At 47.0% G+C, this 18166-nt stretch overlaps 2 protein-coding genes across 9 annotated transcripts in view; one reads left to right on the forward strand and one right to left on the reverse strand.

Moving 5' to 3' along the window:
- The window catches only part of DKK3 (dickkopf WNT signaling pathway inhibitor 3), a 37360-nt gene extending 31006 nt beyond the window's left edge, over nt 1-6354 (forward strand). The window contains exons 4-7 of the mRNA XM_006089605.3: nt 1907-1999; nt 2770-2914; nt 3670-3826; nt 4824-6354. Of these exons, the coding sequence (XP_006089667.1) occupies nt 1907-1999; nt 2770-2914; nt 3670-3826; nt 4824-5043 (615 nt within the window). The 3' untranslated portion in view covers nt 5044-6354. The remainder of the gene's footprint in view (nt 1-1906; nt 2000-2769; nt 2915-3669; nt 3827-4823) is intronic.
- Nucleotides 6355-11948: 5594 nt separating this feature from the next.
- The window catches only part of USP47 (ubiquitin specific peptidase 47), a 96269-nt gene continuing 90051 nt past the window's right edge, over nt 11949-18166 (reverse strand). For all 8 annotated transcript variants that reach the window (XM_006089607.3, XM_023754532.1, XM_023754531.1 and 5 more), the window contains 4 exons: nt 17053-17183; nt 15023-15070; nt 14807-14937; nt 11949-14034 (listed from right to left, as the gene is read on the reverse strand). In XM_006089607.3, coding sequence (XP_006089669.1) covers nt 13860-14034; nt 14807-14937; nt 15023-15070; nt 17053-17183 — 485 coding nt within the window. In that variant the 3' untranslated portion in view covers nt 11949-13859. The remainder of the gene's footprint in view (nt 14035-14806; nt 14938-15022; nt 15071-17052; nt 17184-18166) is intronic.

Consider the following 18166-nt stretch of genomic DNA (forward strand, 5'->3'; position numbering starts at 1 on the left):
CTTTGTTCCTGGGAGTTGTCTGTTATACCGTCTGTCTCCTTTTCTATGGGGTTGCCTTAAAAAAAATGGAACAATAAATTCCTTGAGGGCAAGGACCTTCTCATATCACCCCAGTGCTTCAACTGTGGCTGAGGTCAGAGAGGACGCTGATGCCTGTGCCCCGCCCCCTTCTCCCCCCATCCCCTATCAGCCGTGGGCAAACTACGGCCCGCGGGCCGGATCCAGCCCGTTTGAAATGAATAAAACTAAAAAAAAAAAAAAAAGACCGTACCCTTTTATGTAATGATGTTTACTTTGAATTTATATTAGTTCACACCAACACTCCATCCATGCTTTTGTTCCGGCCCTCCGGTCCAGTTTAAGAACCCATTGTGGCCCTCGAGTCAAAAAGTTTGCCCACCCCTAGCTGTTCTCCCTGGGGGGAAAGGTCAGGACGCTTCCGCTGAACTGGCCTGAACTGGCCGGCTTGAGTCTCTGTCTAGGGACCGTGGTGACTGAGACAAGGCTCGTCTGGAGGTTTACGTACAGCCCAGCGGGCTTCTCAGGCCACCTGGGCTCTGGGGTCAGACAGCGGGAGCGCCCAGCCCCAGCTCAGCTTCTGACTCCGGCGCCCTCTCACCCCCACCCCACCCCCACCCCCACCCGAGCCTCAGTTTTCTCACACGGGAAAACAGTGCCGGTGGCACGCTGACATGTTAGGGTTGCTGGCATGGGAACAGGGATGAGTCAGACGCTGGGGAGACGCAGAGAAGAGCAATGTTTGGTCATTTTGCGGAGGCAGGCAACATGCTCTCCTCTGGCATTTTAAAAGAACTTACAGTAAAGATTGAAATTGCTTTTCAATTATGCTGGGTGTCAACCCCTGCTTCTTCTGGAGGCCCTGGGGACCCCGGAGCCTGGTGCCGGTGGTGACTTGTACACCGCCTTTGAGTTGGCCTCTTCCCCGTGCATGCCCTCCCCTCAGAACCTGCAGAAGGTTTGCTGGGGCCCAGAGTCCCTGCCGCAGGCAGATCTTTCTCCTCCACAGTCTCTGCAGCTGCATCTGGAGTCCCGAGCCCGGTCTCCCAAGGGCTAGTGGTGGAGCGAGTCCCCTACCCCTTTCAGTGCATAGTGTGGGAACAGCAATCCCCACTGCTGCCCGCTGGGCGAGCCCCGCCTGCTGGCCGGGGTGATGGTCCTCGGTGGTGGCTCTTGTCATGGCCTCCCCACTCCTGCCCTTCTTTCCTCTGCGGCTGCCAGGGCCCAGGCCTACGCTAACACAGCCCAGTGACCAGTGACTGGCAGGACAATGTGACCCTCCCGTGACCTCCCTCTCTGGGCCTCGGTGCTGGACAGAGTCCCTTCCTTCCTTCTCTCCATTTCTCCAGCCAAGTGGGGCTGGCAGCCATGAGCAAGCGCCTGGGCGGGCGGGGTGGGGCGGGGGAAGAGAACGCAAGCTGTGCCGCCCCTCCTTTGGAAGCTGCCAGCTGCCCTGGTGAGCCCCAGACCCAGGACCCTGATGTGAGCTCCCTGTGGCCACCCTTTTCCTTCTCAGTCAGCAAGGCCCTGATGAACTCCAGCTCCTCCTGGGCCGCCACCAGGGCCTGCAACTCATTAGCTCCTTTTATGAAATCCATCTGCTCAGAGCAGAAGCATGGCCCTGGGTCTCCGAGCTCCCCAGCCTGGTGTGTGTGCGGAGGCTGCACACAGAGACGATTGTTGAGCTGGGTGTGGCGTCCCAGAGGCCAGGAGCCTAGCCGTGCTGTGTGGGTGAGGCCCGCCAGCCTGAGGGGCGCTGGAGCCTGTCTCTGGGCCTGAGCCTGAGAGCTGAGGGGGTGGGGGAATGAGTGGGGCTTTCTCTTCCTGGGTGAGGTGGGCTTGCTGACCGGCCTTTCCTGATGAAGCTGCCCCCCCCTCGGCCCCCCAGGAGTGCATCATTGACGAGGACTGCGGGTCCCGCAAGTACTGCCAGTTTGCCAGCTTCCAGTACACCTGCCAGCCGTGCCGGGATCACCAGACAGTGAGTGTCCAGAGGCCTCCGGGCTGCAGCACCAGGGCCTTGGGGGCCCAGAAAAGAGTCCTGGGGAGAAGCCCTCTGTCCCCCGTTCTCCTGGAGCTCCACCGGGTCCCCGCCGGGAGGAGCCCCGCCACAGCATCCTGTGGGCTGACTCCTGGAGTGACCAGGAGGCCATCTGCAGACCCAGCCTCCTGGACGACAGGCAGCCCTCTGTTTTCCACCCACCGCGGTTGGAGCGGCGTTCCCTCCCGGCTGTCCCGCTGGGCGCCATCATTGAGCACAGCTGTGGGGAACCAGCTCTGCTCTCTAATTGCATCCCCACGTGGGATCCAGGCCCACGGCACCCACGTGCCTGACCACTCACCTGGCCCTCCCGGGCCTGGGCCTTAATCTAATCAGCTTATCAGACTCACAGTGCTGCCTGCACCTGCGGCCCTAAGCCGCCTCCTTCCTGACCCACGGACCTAATGAGAAGGAGGCAGGGCACAACCACAAAGACACGCTACATCCTGCAAAAGGCAAAACCTCAAGCTGGGAGGGAGACTCGGGTTCGTGCCTCCCAGGGCCGTTTCCCAGTGTGCTGACCCCTCACCTCTGCTCCCACGACTTCCACGAACCCCTCCTCCCCGACCGGGGACCTCAGTTTCCCCCTCTGTACAGTGGGGCCATGTGGTTAGCTCACCTGAGTGTCTCCAGGCTTTCCCGCTGGGCGGCCACAGGCTGGGCTCTCCGGGTCTGTGAGCCGGGCTGTGTGCTTCCCCACCTCCCTGCAGGTCTGCACCCGGGACAGTGAGTGCTGTGGAGACCAGCTGTGTGTCTGGGGTCACTGCACCGAGACAGCCACCAAAGGCAGCAACGGGACCATCTGTGACAACCAGAGGGACTGCCAGCCCGGGCTGTGCTGTGCCTTCCAGAGAGGTGGGTGGCTCCCTTCTGGGTCAGGCTGAGCCCTGTCCCAGCCCCAGCGCCCCCCCCCCCCCCCCCCCCAGCCTGAGGTAGGGCTGGCTCCAGTCCCGTGTCCTGTGAACTGAACAGCCCCCTCTTCCATGGCTCCCATGCGCACTGCCCCGCCCCGGTGAGGTGAGGGCAGGCCCTCTCCCCTCCTGCAAGTGTTTCTGAAAACCTCGCCCTGGGCACCTTCCCCACCCCCTGGTCCACCTGGTACCTGCTGCTCCTGCAGTTTTCCTCAGGAACGGCTTTCTGGATAATACTCCTCTGGGAGCGGCAGCCACCCCTGTCCTGTCACTTTAATTAGACTCCCCGGTCCACCTTCCAAGCCTTGGCCAGCACCAGCTGAGCCATCCTCCTTTTCTCTCCACTACTTGGCCCGTTTGGGAGCCTCACTGCCCCCGCCTGAGCCCAACCCCAGGCTTTTTTGGGTGCTGAGCCCCAGCCTTGAACACCTTTCTTCCACTGTTAATTTCTCCCGACCTTTGGCCTCAAAGCCCAGCACAAGCCCACCTCTTCCAGGCAGTCCTCCTGAACTGCTCCAGCCTTCCCAGCTCATTCTCTCTTGAGTCCCTACTGCCATCTTATTTCTTCTCATTCCACTTCTTCAAGCCTAACCTCCACATGGGGGTTGAGGGTGGAAAGTGGGAGGCTGCACCCCATTTCTCCCTCCCCTGGTGCCTGCCTTGGTGCTGGGGCGCAGGGTGACTTTTGGCTGCTTCTAGGCCTGCTTTTCCCCGTGTGCACACCCCTGCCCGTGGAGGGTGAGCTCTGCCATGACCCTGCCAGCCGGCTCCTGGACCTCATCACCTGGGAGCTGGAGCCCGACGGAGCTTTGGACCGCTGCCCGTGCGCCAGTGGCCTCCTCTGCCAGCCTCACAGGTGAGGCCCCACCTGTCCGTCTTGTCAGGGGCCAAGAGGGGATGAGGTGCCACCCACTGGGAACGCAGGAGCAGGGGAAAGTGGGTTCCATTTAGGATAGGTTTGATGTGAGTGTCCTTGGTCTTCCTGATGGAGGGATCAGTAGTGGTCAGACTGATAGGACTGGGGCTGAGGAGAAGGTGTGGCTGGGGGGGAGGGGTACAGCATTGGGGTGCATCTAGATGGTGGCTGAAGCCTCGGGAGTGGGTGGCCTGGGAAGGGGGTGTGGAGGGAGGAGCACTGAGGGCTGAGGGGAGCCCAGGCCCATTAGACAAAGGACAAGCTGAGCAGGCGCCTGCAGAGAATTAGGAGGGAAACCCGGAGGGCCTGCCCCGCCCAAGGCGGGGGGGGGGGCACCAAGCGTGGTTGGAGGCTCTGAGAGACCAAGAAGCACCAGGGCTGCAGCATGGCCGTTCCTCGGTGCGCTTCTCCCAGGCCTCTCAGCATCTGTTACTCAGCTTCTCTCCCAGCAGAGGCCTGGGTGGCTGGGCAGACACCCCCTCCCTGCCCACAGGCCCAGGGCTCCCCCAGGCCCAGCAGAGGAGGCGGTTAGGCCCTGTCCCACTGTCAGGGGCTGCGCCTGCCTGGAGGCACAGATGGGGGGGAGGCACGGGGGTGGGGGGGGGCTGTAAACTCTCAGACGCCCCTGTCCTCAGGGCCTGCCCCTGGGATGCTGAGCCCCAGAGAGTCAGTGGCAGGAAGCCAGCCCTGCCCCTGAAGGTGGGGGCTGCCCCTCGAGGACATTCTCCGAAAGTGAGCGCCCTCAGCAATCTTTTCTAAGGCAAGATGTTGGCAGGCGGTTCAGGCTGTTGAAGAGATGCTAGAGGAGGGGTTGTAGGTGAGGAGACTGGGGGGTATGAGGAGGCCTTTGTCTCAGGCCCAGGCTCCCCAAGTTGAGAGCTGGCTGTGCCCCTGGGGAGACACGGCCCTTGGCTGAGCCATAGCCCTCTCTCCCCAGCCACAGCCTGGTCTACGTGTGCAAGCCGACCTTCGTGGGGGGCCACGAGGAGGACGGAAAGAGCCTGGTGCCCAGAGAGGCCCCCGGCGATTACGGAGACGGCAGCTTCATTGAGGAGGTGCGCCGGGAGCTGGAGGACCTGGAGAGGAGCCTGTCGGTGGAAATGGCTCTCGGGGAGCCCGATGCCGCCGCTGAGCTGCTGGAGGGAGATGAGATTTAGAGCCAGGCCTGTCCTGCGGGTAGACGTGCAATAGAAGTAGCTAATTTATTTCCCCAGCTGTGTCCTCTAGGTGTTGGCTCACCAGGCTTTTTTCCATGGCCTCTTCCCAGAACATTATCCCTCTGGCTTGAAACAAGATGAGGTGCCGCACACTTGTCCAGCTCCCCACAATGCACCCCACGCATCTCAGTTCTGCTGCCTGGGGGAGCGCCGGGTGCGGGTGAAGGCGGGACAGGGCTGCTAAACAGGTCCAGTTGGTGGCCGCTTTGCCGCCGCTGGTTGGCAGATGGCATATGCCATTTGGTTCTATGCGCCCCCCGCCCCCAAGGAGGGGATAGAAAAGGATGCAGAATTTCCTCATGATGAGTTTTCGGGAAATGTCGATGCTTATACACGTGGAGAAGAGTGCCCTGTTTAGCAAACATAAACCTGGCAAAAAATCAACAAATGAAACCCTCACGCATTTCTTCGCATGGGCACAGGTACGCTGTGCCTTCGGGGGAAACGTTCTGTGGTCCTCCCAGTAACACGCATTCAGCTTTTTAGCGGCCACTCAGCTCCTACCTCTGTGCCAGGTAAGCAGTTTCACCTCCACAATCCGGTCCTGCTGTCACCACAGCCTGGCGAAGGGGGCGTCGTTCTCCCCAACCGTCAGCATCTTAGAGGCTCAGAGATGTCAAGCTGCTTGCCCACGTCACACAGCTTGTGAGAAGCATAGCAGGGTTTCACCCAGGGTGACCCCCAGCCCAGTGCTCCCCCACTGCTCCCCACCAGCCCCGGTGCCACCACAAGTACCCCCGGCCAAGACGAAAAATGAAAGTTTTCTTTTTCTGAGGCACATCTGGAAGGGAGGTCAAACTAGCTCCTACATCTCTACCAGACAGGCGGTATTGCCACTGTCCCCTGTGGCAGTTAGTTACATTAGTCACTCTGAAGGTACACGATCGGAGCATAATATTTAAGTTAACTTGCCAGAAACAACACTTGGGTAATTGTGGGGCCAGGATTATAAATGAAATTTGCAAAATCACTTACCAGCAACTGCAGGCCATTATCAACCACATGGAGAAAATCAAACCAAGCACGGCTCTGTGAAACATGGCCGCAATACCCAGACTGAGCACTGAACTGTGTGCCGGGCCACAGACGATCTTTTCAGGTGTCATGGACTGTTTCCACCACGTATGCATCCAGAGTTATTAAATTTTAAAGTTGCACCTGATTGTATAAGCATGCTTTCTTTGAGTTTTAAGGGATGTATACACACATATGTTGCATTTAGAAATCAAGCATAAATCACTTAAACTCTTCTTTTGTAGTTCTTGGACTTTTTTCCTTTTGACTTTGAGTAAATATAAAAACCCTTTCAGCCAGAAAAAAAAAAAAAAAGAAATGACCTGCATCTCTTCCAGGTAAGTACACTTTCCGGACAACTGAAGCACACCTCTTTCAGCATCAAAATATTTTAGAAATGTTAACCATTCGGGGATGGGAGTGAGTTGTAAGAGTGTCAACATTGCACTGTCTTCTGAAAGAGTAAATGGAGTGTGTATGTCCCTTTTCTTGGTAGCGTTCCTTAATCAAACAGCTCTGGGCCATCACACGACTGTAATAATAAAGCTACTGTGTATTAAGGTCATCTGGGTGGCAGGCTGCCTATATTACCTCATTTAATCTTCATTGAATTCATGAGTATTTTCTCCATTTAACAGGTGAAGAAATGGCGGCTCTGAAAGGTTAAGTGATAGAGCTGGAAGTCAAAAACAATATGAAGTACAGGATACACAGGATCAAGTGATAACTTTAAGATCAAATATAGAGCTCTGTTGAATGTTAAAATCATCATTGTACATTCTTATTATTCAACATATTTACAGAGAGCCTGCTCAAAACCAGGTGCTGTGATATACTCTGGGGGTGCAAGTTGATCCTGATAGGGTCCCCACCCTGAAGGCATCACAGCCTAATGAAGGATACACTAAACCCAGCACCGATAACACATAAGCAGTCAAACCGATATCGTAACAGAATGTTACGGTGCCTCAAAGAATGTGGCTCGGGAGACCTAGCCTGGGAACTGGCTCTCAAAGATGAAGGAATGGAAAAGGCATCTGGGCCATGGGCAGAGGGAGGGAGGCAAGGAGGAGGGATAGTATGTAGGGGAAATAGCAAGTAATTCATAGTGGCTGGAAGACAAGGTACATTTGAACAAATGGTTGGAGAAGAGGCTGAAAATCATTTCAATCAAAAAATTTATTGAGCACCTACTATATGTCAGGCTCTATATTTAGTGCCAGGGAGACAATGAGATAAAACTAGGTTCCTTCCTCATGGAGCTTATATGCAGGTATATTATCTTGCTCTACTTTGTTATCATAGCCAGAAAAATATAAGCAAAGGAGAGGCTTTGCAAAATACTTGGCTGAAATCCACATACAGAGTAGCTGGTGTATCTACTTACAATTCTAAATGGAATGTGGTAAGGGTTCGGTGAAGTTTGGTACGTGAATCTTACTGCCAGAGTTCCTGCCAAAGACGATAGGGTAGATGCTGTCGATTCAGCTACCCAATGCTATTCCCAACCCTGTTCCCTGCCCTTCTCCCACAACAGAGGCTGGAAAATCCAGCTGCCCATGCAGCTAGGGATGACCCAGAGTTTCTGGGAAGGGTTATTTTCCTGAGTGACAAAGGAAAAGAGTCATAAATTAGAAGGCCTCACCCCCCCCCCGGTTCCCTGCCTTGGAGTCCAGGGGTTCAGGATGTGCCATTGGGCACTGGGGGAGCCATCTGTGGTCAGTGATTGGGGATCAAGGTGGTGTGAGGTGGGGCGCATTCTTCACTGGAAGCCTTGGGGGAAGAAACCATTTCCTTGCCTCTTTTAGCCTGTAGAGGTCACTCTCATCCCTTGACACATGGCCCCCTTCCTCTTTAAAGTCAACAACAATAGCCCTGACCGGTTTGGCTCAGTGGATAGAGCGTTGGCCTGCAGACAGAAGGCTCCCAAGTTTGATTCCGGTCAAGGGCATGTACCTTGGTTGTGGGCACATCCCAGGTAGGGAGTGTGCAGGAAGCAGCTGAATTGATGTTTCTCTCTCATCGATGTTTCTAACTCTCTACCCCTCTCCTCCCTCCCTCTCTGTAAAAAAATCAATAAAATATATTTTAAAGTCAACAACAATAGGTAGAGTGCTTTTCATGAGTCATCATCTGGTTCCCTGCCCCTGAGAAAGGTTTTTTACTTTTAATGACTCATAGAGTTAAATTGGGCCCACCTAGATAACCCAGAATACTCTTCCACGGCGAAGTCCTAACCGTGATGACATCACTCGGGCCATTATTCTGTCTACCACAGGAGGATGACCGGGTCCTGGATGGCATTGGAGAGGAAAGCACTCCTGCTATCAGCCACATCTGGAGTCCGTTTTGAATGAACCACCAAGGTTATTATAAAGATGCTGTTATTTTTTTCTGTTCCTGGAAGCCCAAAGCATTCCTAACTGATGTAGGAGATACTGGCATGATGAACAAAAGCCAAAAGGGGAACAAATTACAGCTTTGTGAACCCAACCCACCCACGTTTCCAAGCCCAGTGTGCGGCTCTGTTAAAAGCAAGACAAAAATGCCATGTTTGGGCGTGAGCAGGCTCTGTCTCTGTCCTGACCTTCCTCGCAGACGAGAATGCTGGCCTGTTCACCCACAAGGCCGCAGAATGAGCAGGAGGAGTGTGATGGGACAGAAACAGTGGCCGTGGGTTCTCTCTGTTTAGTTCCTTCTCCTTCTCTTTCCCCCTCCTGTCTGGCTTTTCCTGCCTCATGAGCCTGGTTCTTTAGGTTTTAGACACAGTTAGGAGAAAGGGATACAGGGCAGAAGGATGAGAGTTAGAGAAGCAAGGGGCCTGGCCTAAGTGGCTCAGTGATTGAGCATCGACCTATGAACCAGGTCATGGTTTGATTCCTGGTCAGGGCACATGCCCGGGTTGCAGGCTTGATCCCCAGTGTGGGGCACACAGGAGGCAGCCGATCAATGATTCTCTCTCATCATTTCTATCTCTCCCTCTCCCTTCCTCTCTGAAATCAATACAAATATATTTTTTAAAAAGAGAGTCCTGTGGTGTGGGGTGGGATCAGAAAAGGGGCATTAAGGGTTCCTGTGTTCTATCACCTTTAGAAACGTAACTCGATTATTCTGAGATGACTTTGATTGCTAGACTGGGTTTCGAAGTTCAGAGGCCAACAGCTGTGGAGCAGGTCCCTCCGTGCAGGTCTTGCTGAGGTGCATTTCAGCAGCAGCACAACTGTTCAGTGGATAGACCGGAAAGGGGGTAAGAAATCCCTGCTGGGGGAGTTAGTGTGTCGAAAACAGGCTATTTCCCTCGAACTCCCAAGAAGGAGGGGAATTAGACTTCTTCCTTTAGCTAAACTCAAGAGAAGCACGAAATGTGTACGGGAGCTACTGACACATTGGGGGAGGGGGGGTGGCAGTGCAGAAGCTGCGGGTCCTGCTGACTTGCCACTTGGCCAGAGCAGCACCAGGGGCGAGAGGTGGCGTGCTGGAGCAGCTAGGCAGAGTGGAGCAGAGGCAAAAAGGAGAGACTCTAAGAGCACTCATCCCGAGAGGGAGGGATGGAAGATGGAATAAGGGTGAAAGGCTCAGTGAGGACCAGGGCAGCATGGGACAAATAGTACATATTTCACAGGAAGGCCTCGTGCCTGCAGGAGGTTGGCAAGTCGTTTCATAAACTCCAGTGCTGTTTGGAATTGAGTCCTTGTCTGGTAGGACCTGCTGGGCACCTCTTCACAGTGAATGAATAGCAGGATTCTCACTATGACCAAGAGGAGGCTGCAGTGTGAGGGGATGTCTTTACCCTCCTGTCAGAGCTGGTGCAGGAGGAGCGGTGGGGAGAGCGGAGCCCTGGCCCCCCTCTTTTCCTCTCCAAGCAGGGGGCTCCAAGGAGGGGCGCTGTGCTTGGTGGTGGGGGTGCTTTAAATCGAATGACTACTAAGATCAGATTGTTTTAATAATGCCAAGTGACTTAAAAGTTACAGGGCTGCACTAAGCTGGATGACAGCAACTTCAGTGGGAAACTGCATTCGACAGAGCACATAGGGCTGGCAGTTACACTGCATATTTGTATCTCAAGTTGATACTCCTTAATTAAATGGGTTCCTTAAGCATTATCAGAGGCAGAAAACTAAGAGCCCTCTGGACAGGGGAAGGAGCAGGCTGGGAGCAGGGAAAGCACATGAGTATGGTCCCCACCTCTCAGGCCAGGCCACAGGGCCCACTAGTCATTCTCTGGGGAGGGGTGACTCCTCGGCCATGTCCAGTCAGAAGGCCAGGGTCTCTTGCAGACAGGAGGGAGCGAGCATTCTGCCCCAGTGTTGTCTGCCCTCCTTGCTCGCCCCTACTGACTGCTGCATTCTTTTCTAAATGCTCACACTTGCTTTAATACACTCTTGGTTGTGTCCAGTATTCTCGAGTGTTTCTCAAAGCCAAGTTTTGAAAATGAACACTGTACCTAACCACATGACCACAGCACCTTGCTTCCCCAGGTGAATGACACTGAAGGGACATGATTTCATGTACTCTTAAGTCTAGTTGGTTACAAGCTTTATTTGGACAACAAACTCCTTTATAAACCTGATTTAAACACTCCCCCCCCCCAAGACTATACACACACACTATTTTGCATTTAAGAATTTATGGCCTTCTGTTGGCTAGTGACTAAAGTATTGATTTGTTTTTCAAAAACTACACAGAATTGTTTAGATGGAGTTTTATTTAGCAAACAAAAAACTTGCTAATTCAGATTCGCCTCTATTACATGTACTCTAGACTACAATTTGCAAGTCATAAGCACAAAAAAGCTGGGTAGGGTCTCGATGCAGAACAAAATTCAGAGGGAGAACTTCAGTAGCCAAATGAACCAGAATAAAAGACTTTATTGTATTCCATACATTCACAGGTCACTTCCAGATTTAGTGCACTCATTTAACTCAGGCCACACTGTAAGCCTGTAGCTCTCTCCTTCTCTCTTGGCCTAGAGATGTGTCGCAAAGCCATTCCTAACAGTGCAGCCTGCTAACCAATAGCTACTTGACCATTTTCTAGCTGTGGCACAGGTTCATCCTGCTCTCTCAGAATTTTAAAGTACTTTCCATTACAGTACAAAAGAGATTACCGAACATTCTATTGTAGAATTCTATTGTAGATCCTCCTTCACTCACCATTTTTATCCCATCGTCTTTTCACTTCCATAGTTTCTGAAGTGGACTTTTAGCGAACTTCTGTACAGAGCAGATAATCACAGCATGGTCCTGAAACCATAGCTTTTCCTCCTTTGGCCAGAATGTACCCCTCGCCTTCAACATCTGCCTCAGAAATGTCGGTGCCTGGTTCTCACGGGCGTCCTGGCTGACACAAACCCATCTGCCGCACAGTAAAAGCGCTTTGAAACCTCAGTGTGGCCTGTGGAAGCAGGGTCAGTTTACTGCCTGTGGCCTGTCTCAGCCTCAGGAGACTCAGCAGGTGAACCAGGCTCCAGGCCTGCCCAGCGTGGGCAGTTGGTCCACAGTTAATGCTCTGCCTCTTGGCCACAGAGGTGCTCACTTGATCGTTTGAATCTGGGGGGGGGGGGGGGGGAGAGGGGGTGACACATGTTTATCTCCCTTATACCCTTACACAAATTACTGTTCCTATCCCAAGTTCATTTTGAAAAGTTTACCACCCCCTTTATTGAAATTACTAAGTGCAACATTGTGTTTTCACTCTATTGGGCACTGAAAAAGAAGAGTTTAAACGTTCTTTTCTATCATGAAATTTTCTTTACTCTTGGTATTTGTGATATGCCTGCAATTAAAAGTAGCAAACACAAATAAAAAATCAGGGCAGAAGGCACAGAATGAGAAGAATTTTACCATTTACTCTTTTAGGAACACTAAACGAAACCAAATCAAACAAGCTCACAGTCAGTTTTGTTTACAAATCAGCCTCCCCTGCTCCAGTCAGTCCCTGAAATCAGAAACCCCATTTATTAACCCCATGTCCAAAGTAAGCAGGCCTGTATGGACCAAAGAAAGTCCGTGATCCTGAGAGACAACTCACCACCACATTCCCAGCTTTCCTGCGAGACAACTGTCAATTCCAATAATGCAAACCCGAACACTACTTCAAAGTGATCAGAATGCTATATAGTTTATACGGAATAAAAATTAGCCAGAAAAATACCTTAGAAAAGATTTTTATCCTTGTGGATGCCAAGAGACTTTTAAGCTATATTATATTAAGTCATTATATTCAAACTGCAGATATTGACAGGATCCTCCAAAGTTAAATATTAACATCTTTTCATCTCTTATGGGAACTTTACTGTAAACACCTTATCATAGAAATGAGATAATTATTCAGTACACATTACAAAATGTTATATTTAAAGAAAACAAATCTATTCTTAACCCAGATTCTTCATCCATAAAAGTTGAATGACTAAAATAACACAACAGAATGAACAAATGTTTTATTGGCATGTTCATTGTTGTAAACAGCATCTGGCATGAAAAAGTTTTACCAAAACCTTTTTATTGATTTTTATAAATTAGATGGCATTTTCAAAATGTACGTATAATTGTGTTCACTGAATAGTTGTATTTAGCAAAGCAAAAACTTGCCGACTCTAATCGACTCTGCAATGAAATCATGTTGACTGCATCAGCCTGTGCTATGACCTGACTTACTAGCAAGTTTATTCAACACGATGTTAAGACATTTCCCCAAAGTCAAACTACGTGTAACTACAAATCAACTCCAAAAATTAAAGTGGGATTTACAAGGGTTCTGGAAGATTCAAACTTGAAGTATATTTTCAAAAGTAATGTACAAAAAGAAATAAAACTGAAGCCACTGAACAGAAAAACCTCATTAACAAGGGCAAATACAACCGTATGGGACCCAGCACTGAGGAACCTCACCGAGGAGTACATTTACAGACTGCTATACTTCTCAATGTACACAAATGTACATCATGAATGACATGTGAAAAGAACAACCACGGGAAATAGGTGAACTGCAATTAGGATAACTCAATAGGATCAATTATATTTACATGCTGAATGAACGAGTGAAATGTATTGTCTACATCCATAACTTAAGTACAGTTATAATTACAATATTCAGCAATTTGAGCTGCCATCTGCTGGGAGCAGTCTAAGGGAAATGTTTTGGTGTTCCAGAATAATGTTCTTTATACTTCGCAAAAAATGAAACAAGAAAACACAACTTCACAATTCTTTACTGGGTTACGGCTGGTTCTAAGAATTTCCTTCTTCAGCTCCTATTTTTGCTGCTTTCCAAGAGTCAACACACGTTGAATTTACTTACAAATTGTCAATGAGGTAATGTGTGTATCAGTGAAATAAACAGAAAATTCATTCATTCATGGCCTTTGCACAGCTTTTATTATTAAGCTATGAGCATCCTGTTTGAGGCTAGTTTTACTAGCGGCTATGTGCACATTTGTCCGCAAAAAGACATTTACTCATTCCCCTTTCCCCTTTTCTAGTAGCAGGTTTTGTTTTTGTTTTTATTTTTTTGCACATCCCTTTTCACTTTACAGTACATTTGACTATAGTGCACAACATGATTCCAAGTCAAAACAGTGGCCCACTGGGCACTGAGCTTCTGATTGGTGAAGGGCAGTCCAATCAGTGCTGGTGTCACGGGGTTACCCCTAACCATGTCCTGCCATAATGGCACTACACAGTAGCAGTGAACCATCTAATTAAAACCAATCCCCCAGGGAAAATGCTACACTAGCAGAGTCAGTCTTGAGTCAGATCTTTATTTGGTGCTCCATCCAGATATATTTTTAGTGCTTTCTCTTTCCGAGGTGAGTATGTTACTCGATGTCCCGTCTTCTGGAGTCGACTGCTTTCTTTTTTCATCAGTTCATTTCTTTGCTCATCTGTCAACTCCATTAATTCTTCTGTTTTATCCCTACATTTAAAATATTAATGACACATTAGGCCAGTATAGCCACCTGCCTCTATTAATTTATGCTTGAATACTATAATGCTCCTTAGTGAGAAAGTGAAATCTGCTGTCACCAATGAAATTAATCTCATATACTAAGATGTTGTAGATTTCTAATGTGTTTATTAGTATAGCACTCACTTCTAAAACTGGCACAATTTCCATGTTATTAGAATAAAAGCTATCATTTCTGAACATCTATTTAATAACAAGCACTGTGCCAGTTTTCAAAAATGTAATAATAGTTCTAATTCTCATAAAATCTGTCACCACTTTACAGATGAGGAGTTAGATAAATAACAAAGCTAAATTTAAACCTGTATCTGCCAAGCTCCAATGACTCCTTTGTCCTCTACATCTGTGTGTCCAACATGTCAGCCAATAACCACATGTACCTATTGATTGCTTGTAGATGTGCCTGATCAAAATTAAAATGTGCTGGAAGTATAGCATATACACAGTATTTCTAAGACTTACTACAAGAAAACAGCATAAAATACCTCACAAATGACTTTATATTGATTACATGTTGTAATCATAATATTTTGGACATACAGGGTTAAAAATATTTTATTAAAATTAATTTCATCTGTTTCTTTTTATTTTTTAAAATATGGCAACTAGAAAAATTTCAAAAATGAAATGTGTGGCTCTCTCATTATATTTCTATAAATGACATTTATGCAAAACAAAAATGTTATATCACTAGAAATAACAAAAACATTGTGCATGTTACCTATAAAATATGACTGCACCATCATCGCAGATATAAAGAGGCCAGACATTCAGGGTAGAAACTTTAGGATTCCAATCCAAATCCTGATGAATATCAAGGACAGAAATATCGCAGGGAAAGGTTCCTCTACCCTAAGGAGAATGAAGGAACAAACCAGGCCATTAACCATGTTTAATGCCAACTAGTCACCCAATGCAAACATTCTCAGGGCTTTACCTTGGCAAATTCAATATCTTCCAAAGGAATTCCACTGATTTCACAAAGCTATAAAAGAAAACATCATATGAGTTCATTTAAAATATAAATTTACTTTAAAAAGTTATTTTCCTTTCATCCAACAAACATAGAAATAGCTGGATTTTTTTCAAAAAAAGTAATATACATTTGATATAAAAAAATTAGAAAAAAAGGAGAAAGTGAAATTATTTTGTCTATCTGCTCTGCAAATGCCATGTCCTAGAAATATAAATTTAGTATATTCCTTCTAGGCCTTTTCCTTTGCATATATAAACTATATGAAAAAATTTCTAATACGTAAAACTTTATTTATAAAACATATCTATATAATACATTTACTTTATAAGAACAATTATTCTATTATAAGAATAGGATATGGAGTAATCGCATTCTCGTCAACAGTTGAACTATTTTATTTCCAACTGACGTGGACATTGAGCCTATTTTAAATTTTTCCCAGTTACACTGCTATACTATACACTTCCATGAATATCCTGACCTATTTCTACAAATATTTTTGAACTGAGTTCTTAGATGTGGAACTGCACATGTGGAATGTTGATCATGCCCAACTGAACCGTGAAAAAAATTATGTCAATTTAACCACTTATCAAAGGTGTACAATATTTCCTGTTACCTTGATGACTTTAGGTATTCACCGACTTTCTAAATTTTCATCAATTATAAGAAGTGAAAATGCTGTTGTTTTAACTTGTATTTCTTCAACAAATTGCCTATTCATGTACTTGGCCATTTTAAAATTAGATTATTCATCTTTTTCTTATTAATGTAGTGGGCTCCTTATAAATTATGGACATAATGTTTCATATATTGTTTCAAATATTTTTTTCCTTTCTTATATTTTAACTTTGTTTATCAGTTGTTTAAAAAATTTTTTTGGCTGTGCAGAAGATTTAACTTTTATATATCTTTTTTTTTTTTTTAGCTTTTTGTATTATGCTTATAAATATCTTTCCCTCTCCAGGATTATAAAAATATTTTCATCTGGTATATTTATCACTTTATTAACTTTTTAATATAAATTTAATACATTTATGATTTATTTTTGTGTTTAGTGTAAAGTATCAAAATAATTTTTTCCCCCAAATGCCAGTTGTCCTAGTATTGCTTCTAAATAATTCACTCTTTTCCCAGAGATCCTTAGAACTCTCACCTTTAAAATAAAAAATTTAGCCTGGCCGGCATGACTGGTTGAGCATCAACCTGTGAACTAGGAGGTCACAGTTCAATTCCCAGTCAGGACAGATGCCTGGATTGCAGGCTTGATCCCCAGTATGGGGTGTGCAGGAGGCAGCCAATCAATGATTCTCTTTCATCATTGATGTTTCTATCTCTCTCTCCCTCTCTGAAATCAATAAAAATATATATAAAAAAAAAATAAAATACATTCAAAAGAGACTTTCATCTAGATTCTCTACCAAATTTTACCTCCCTCTTCTTTTTCTTTTCTTTTTTTTTTTTTTAATACATACAGCAATTTACTCTGGTAACTTCTAACTAATCCTAACTACTTAGGACAGCGGTTCTCAACCTGTGGGTTGCGACCCCTTTAGCGGTCGAACGACATTTTCACAGGCATTGCCTAAGACCATCCTGCATATCAGATATTTACATTACGATTCATAACGGTAGCAACATTACAGTTATGAAGTAGCAACAAAAATAATTTTATGGTTGGGTCACAACATGAGGAACTGTATTTAAAGGGCCAGAAGGTTGAGAACCACTGACTTAGGACAAAGTTGATCGAAATAACAGAAAGTGAGGGTCCATTTCTGAATGGACAGAAGCCAATGTTATTTTTCAAGGCATCGGGAGCCTTAAGAAACAACTAGAATGTGTGATTCAAGGTGTCATAAAATGTGACAGAGACAAAGAAAGAAAGGTTGCTGTGTCAGTATCTGGCACTCACTTCCTAGGATACCTCTTAGGCAATATAGAGAAAATACAAAATGTATACTAACTCATTTTGTTAAAAATTAACTTACCTTCTCTCGCAACTCATCAACACTACTGCTTTCCAACACAACCTCCTGGAAGGGATCCAACTTCATCTCAGAGGGCCTCCACCGTCTTGACAAAACTGCAAGCTGTGACATGGATTTCATCTTCTCCACCCCTATGAACGTACAAGATTAGGCTAGCACAGTATTTTCTCTAGAGTTTCTAATTTGACTTTTCCTATGCCTGACTAAACAAAAGGATTTACTTCAAGTGTTACTCTTACAAAGTGGGCATAAAAGAAACCAATTATCCCCAGGAGTGTTTGAGAATGAAATATTTATTTTCCCCCTCCAGTCTCAGAAGATAATTCCTAACTCTTCTGCAAGCTCTGGTTCCACCAGTATTCCTAATCCCATTCTCTCCTGACTCCTGCTGAGCACTGCTCTACCAATTACTCTCTTCTCTGGTTCTCCGATCTTTGCTTCTCTATTGGCTACTATCCACAATCTGAAATCGTAATCACATCGTCTTCACTCTACCTCCTTTATTTACTCAAGCTGTCATTACTTCTTCTCTTTAAATTTATACCCCCAAAATTTACCGTTTTCTCAAAACCCACCTCAATTGTTACCTTTCTCTCTGGTACATATAAGAACAAATTGTATTGATTTGGTCCTTAGTACCTATCATTTTGGAATTACAGGTTTCAAGTTCTGGTTCACCCACAGACTATGTACATCTGGAAGGCAATCACTAGTTGCTTATTCATTTTTGTAGCACCAAGGATTAGAAATGCCTGGCAAATTACAGGTCAATAAATGCTTCTTAGATTTAATTCTACGACTTACTTCTTACCCAATTATTTGATGCTAAAATATATATTGGAATGATACTGATGCAGGCACCCACCGTTCAGTAACATTTTCTGGCTAACCCATCTTTGCTAATACATAATCAATCCTTCCTAGGAAGGGTGACTTCTGCATTCTTCATGATCTCTTCCTGGCCTACCCAGACACGGTAATTATTCTCTAAGGCCCCAGACACTCAGAGAAGAAATAACATCCTGAAACACTTCCTTACACGCAACAGCATACAGTATCCTGATTTTTGCTGATCTCCCCATAACTTGTCATTTAATCAAAATTTCAACCATTA

Source organism: Myotis lucifugus, unplaced genomic scaffold, assembly GCF_000147115.1.
Source record: "Myotis lucifugus unplaced genomic scaffold, Myoluc2.0 scaffold_61, whole genome shotgun sequence".
NCBI classification, from domain to species: Eukaryota; Metazoa; Chordata; class Mammalia; order Chiroptera; family Vespertilionidae; genus Myotis; species Myotis lucifugus.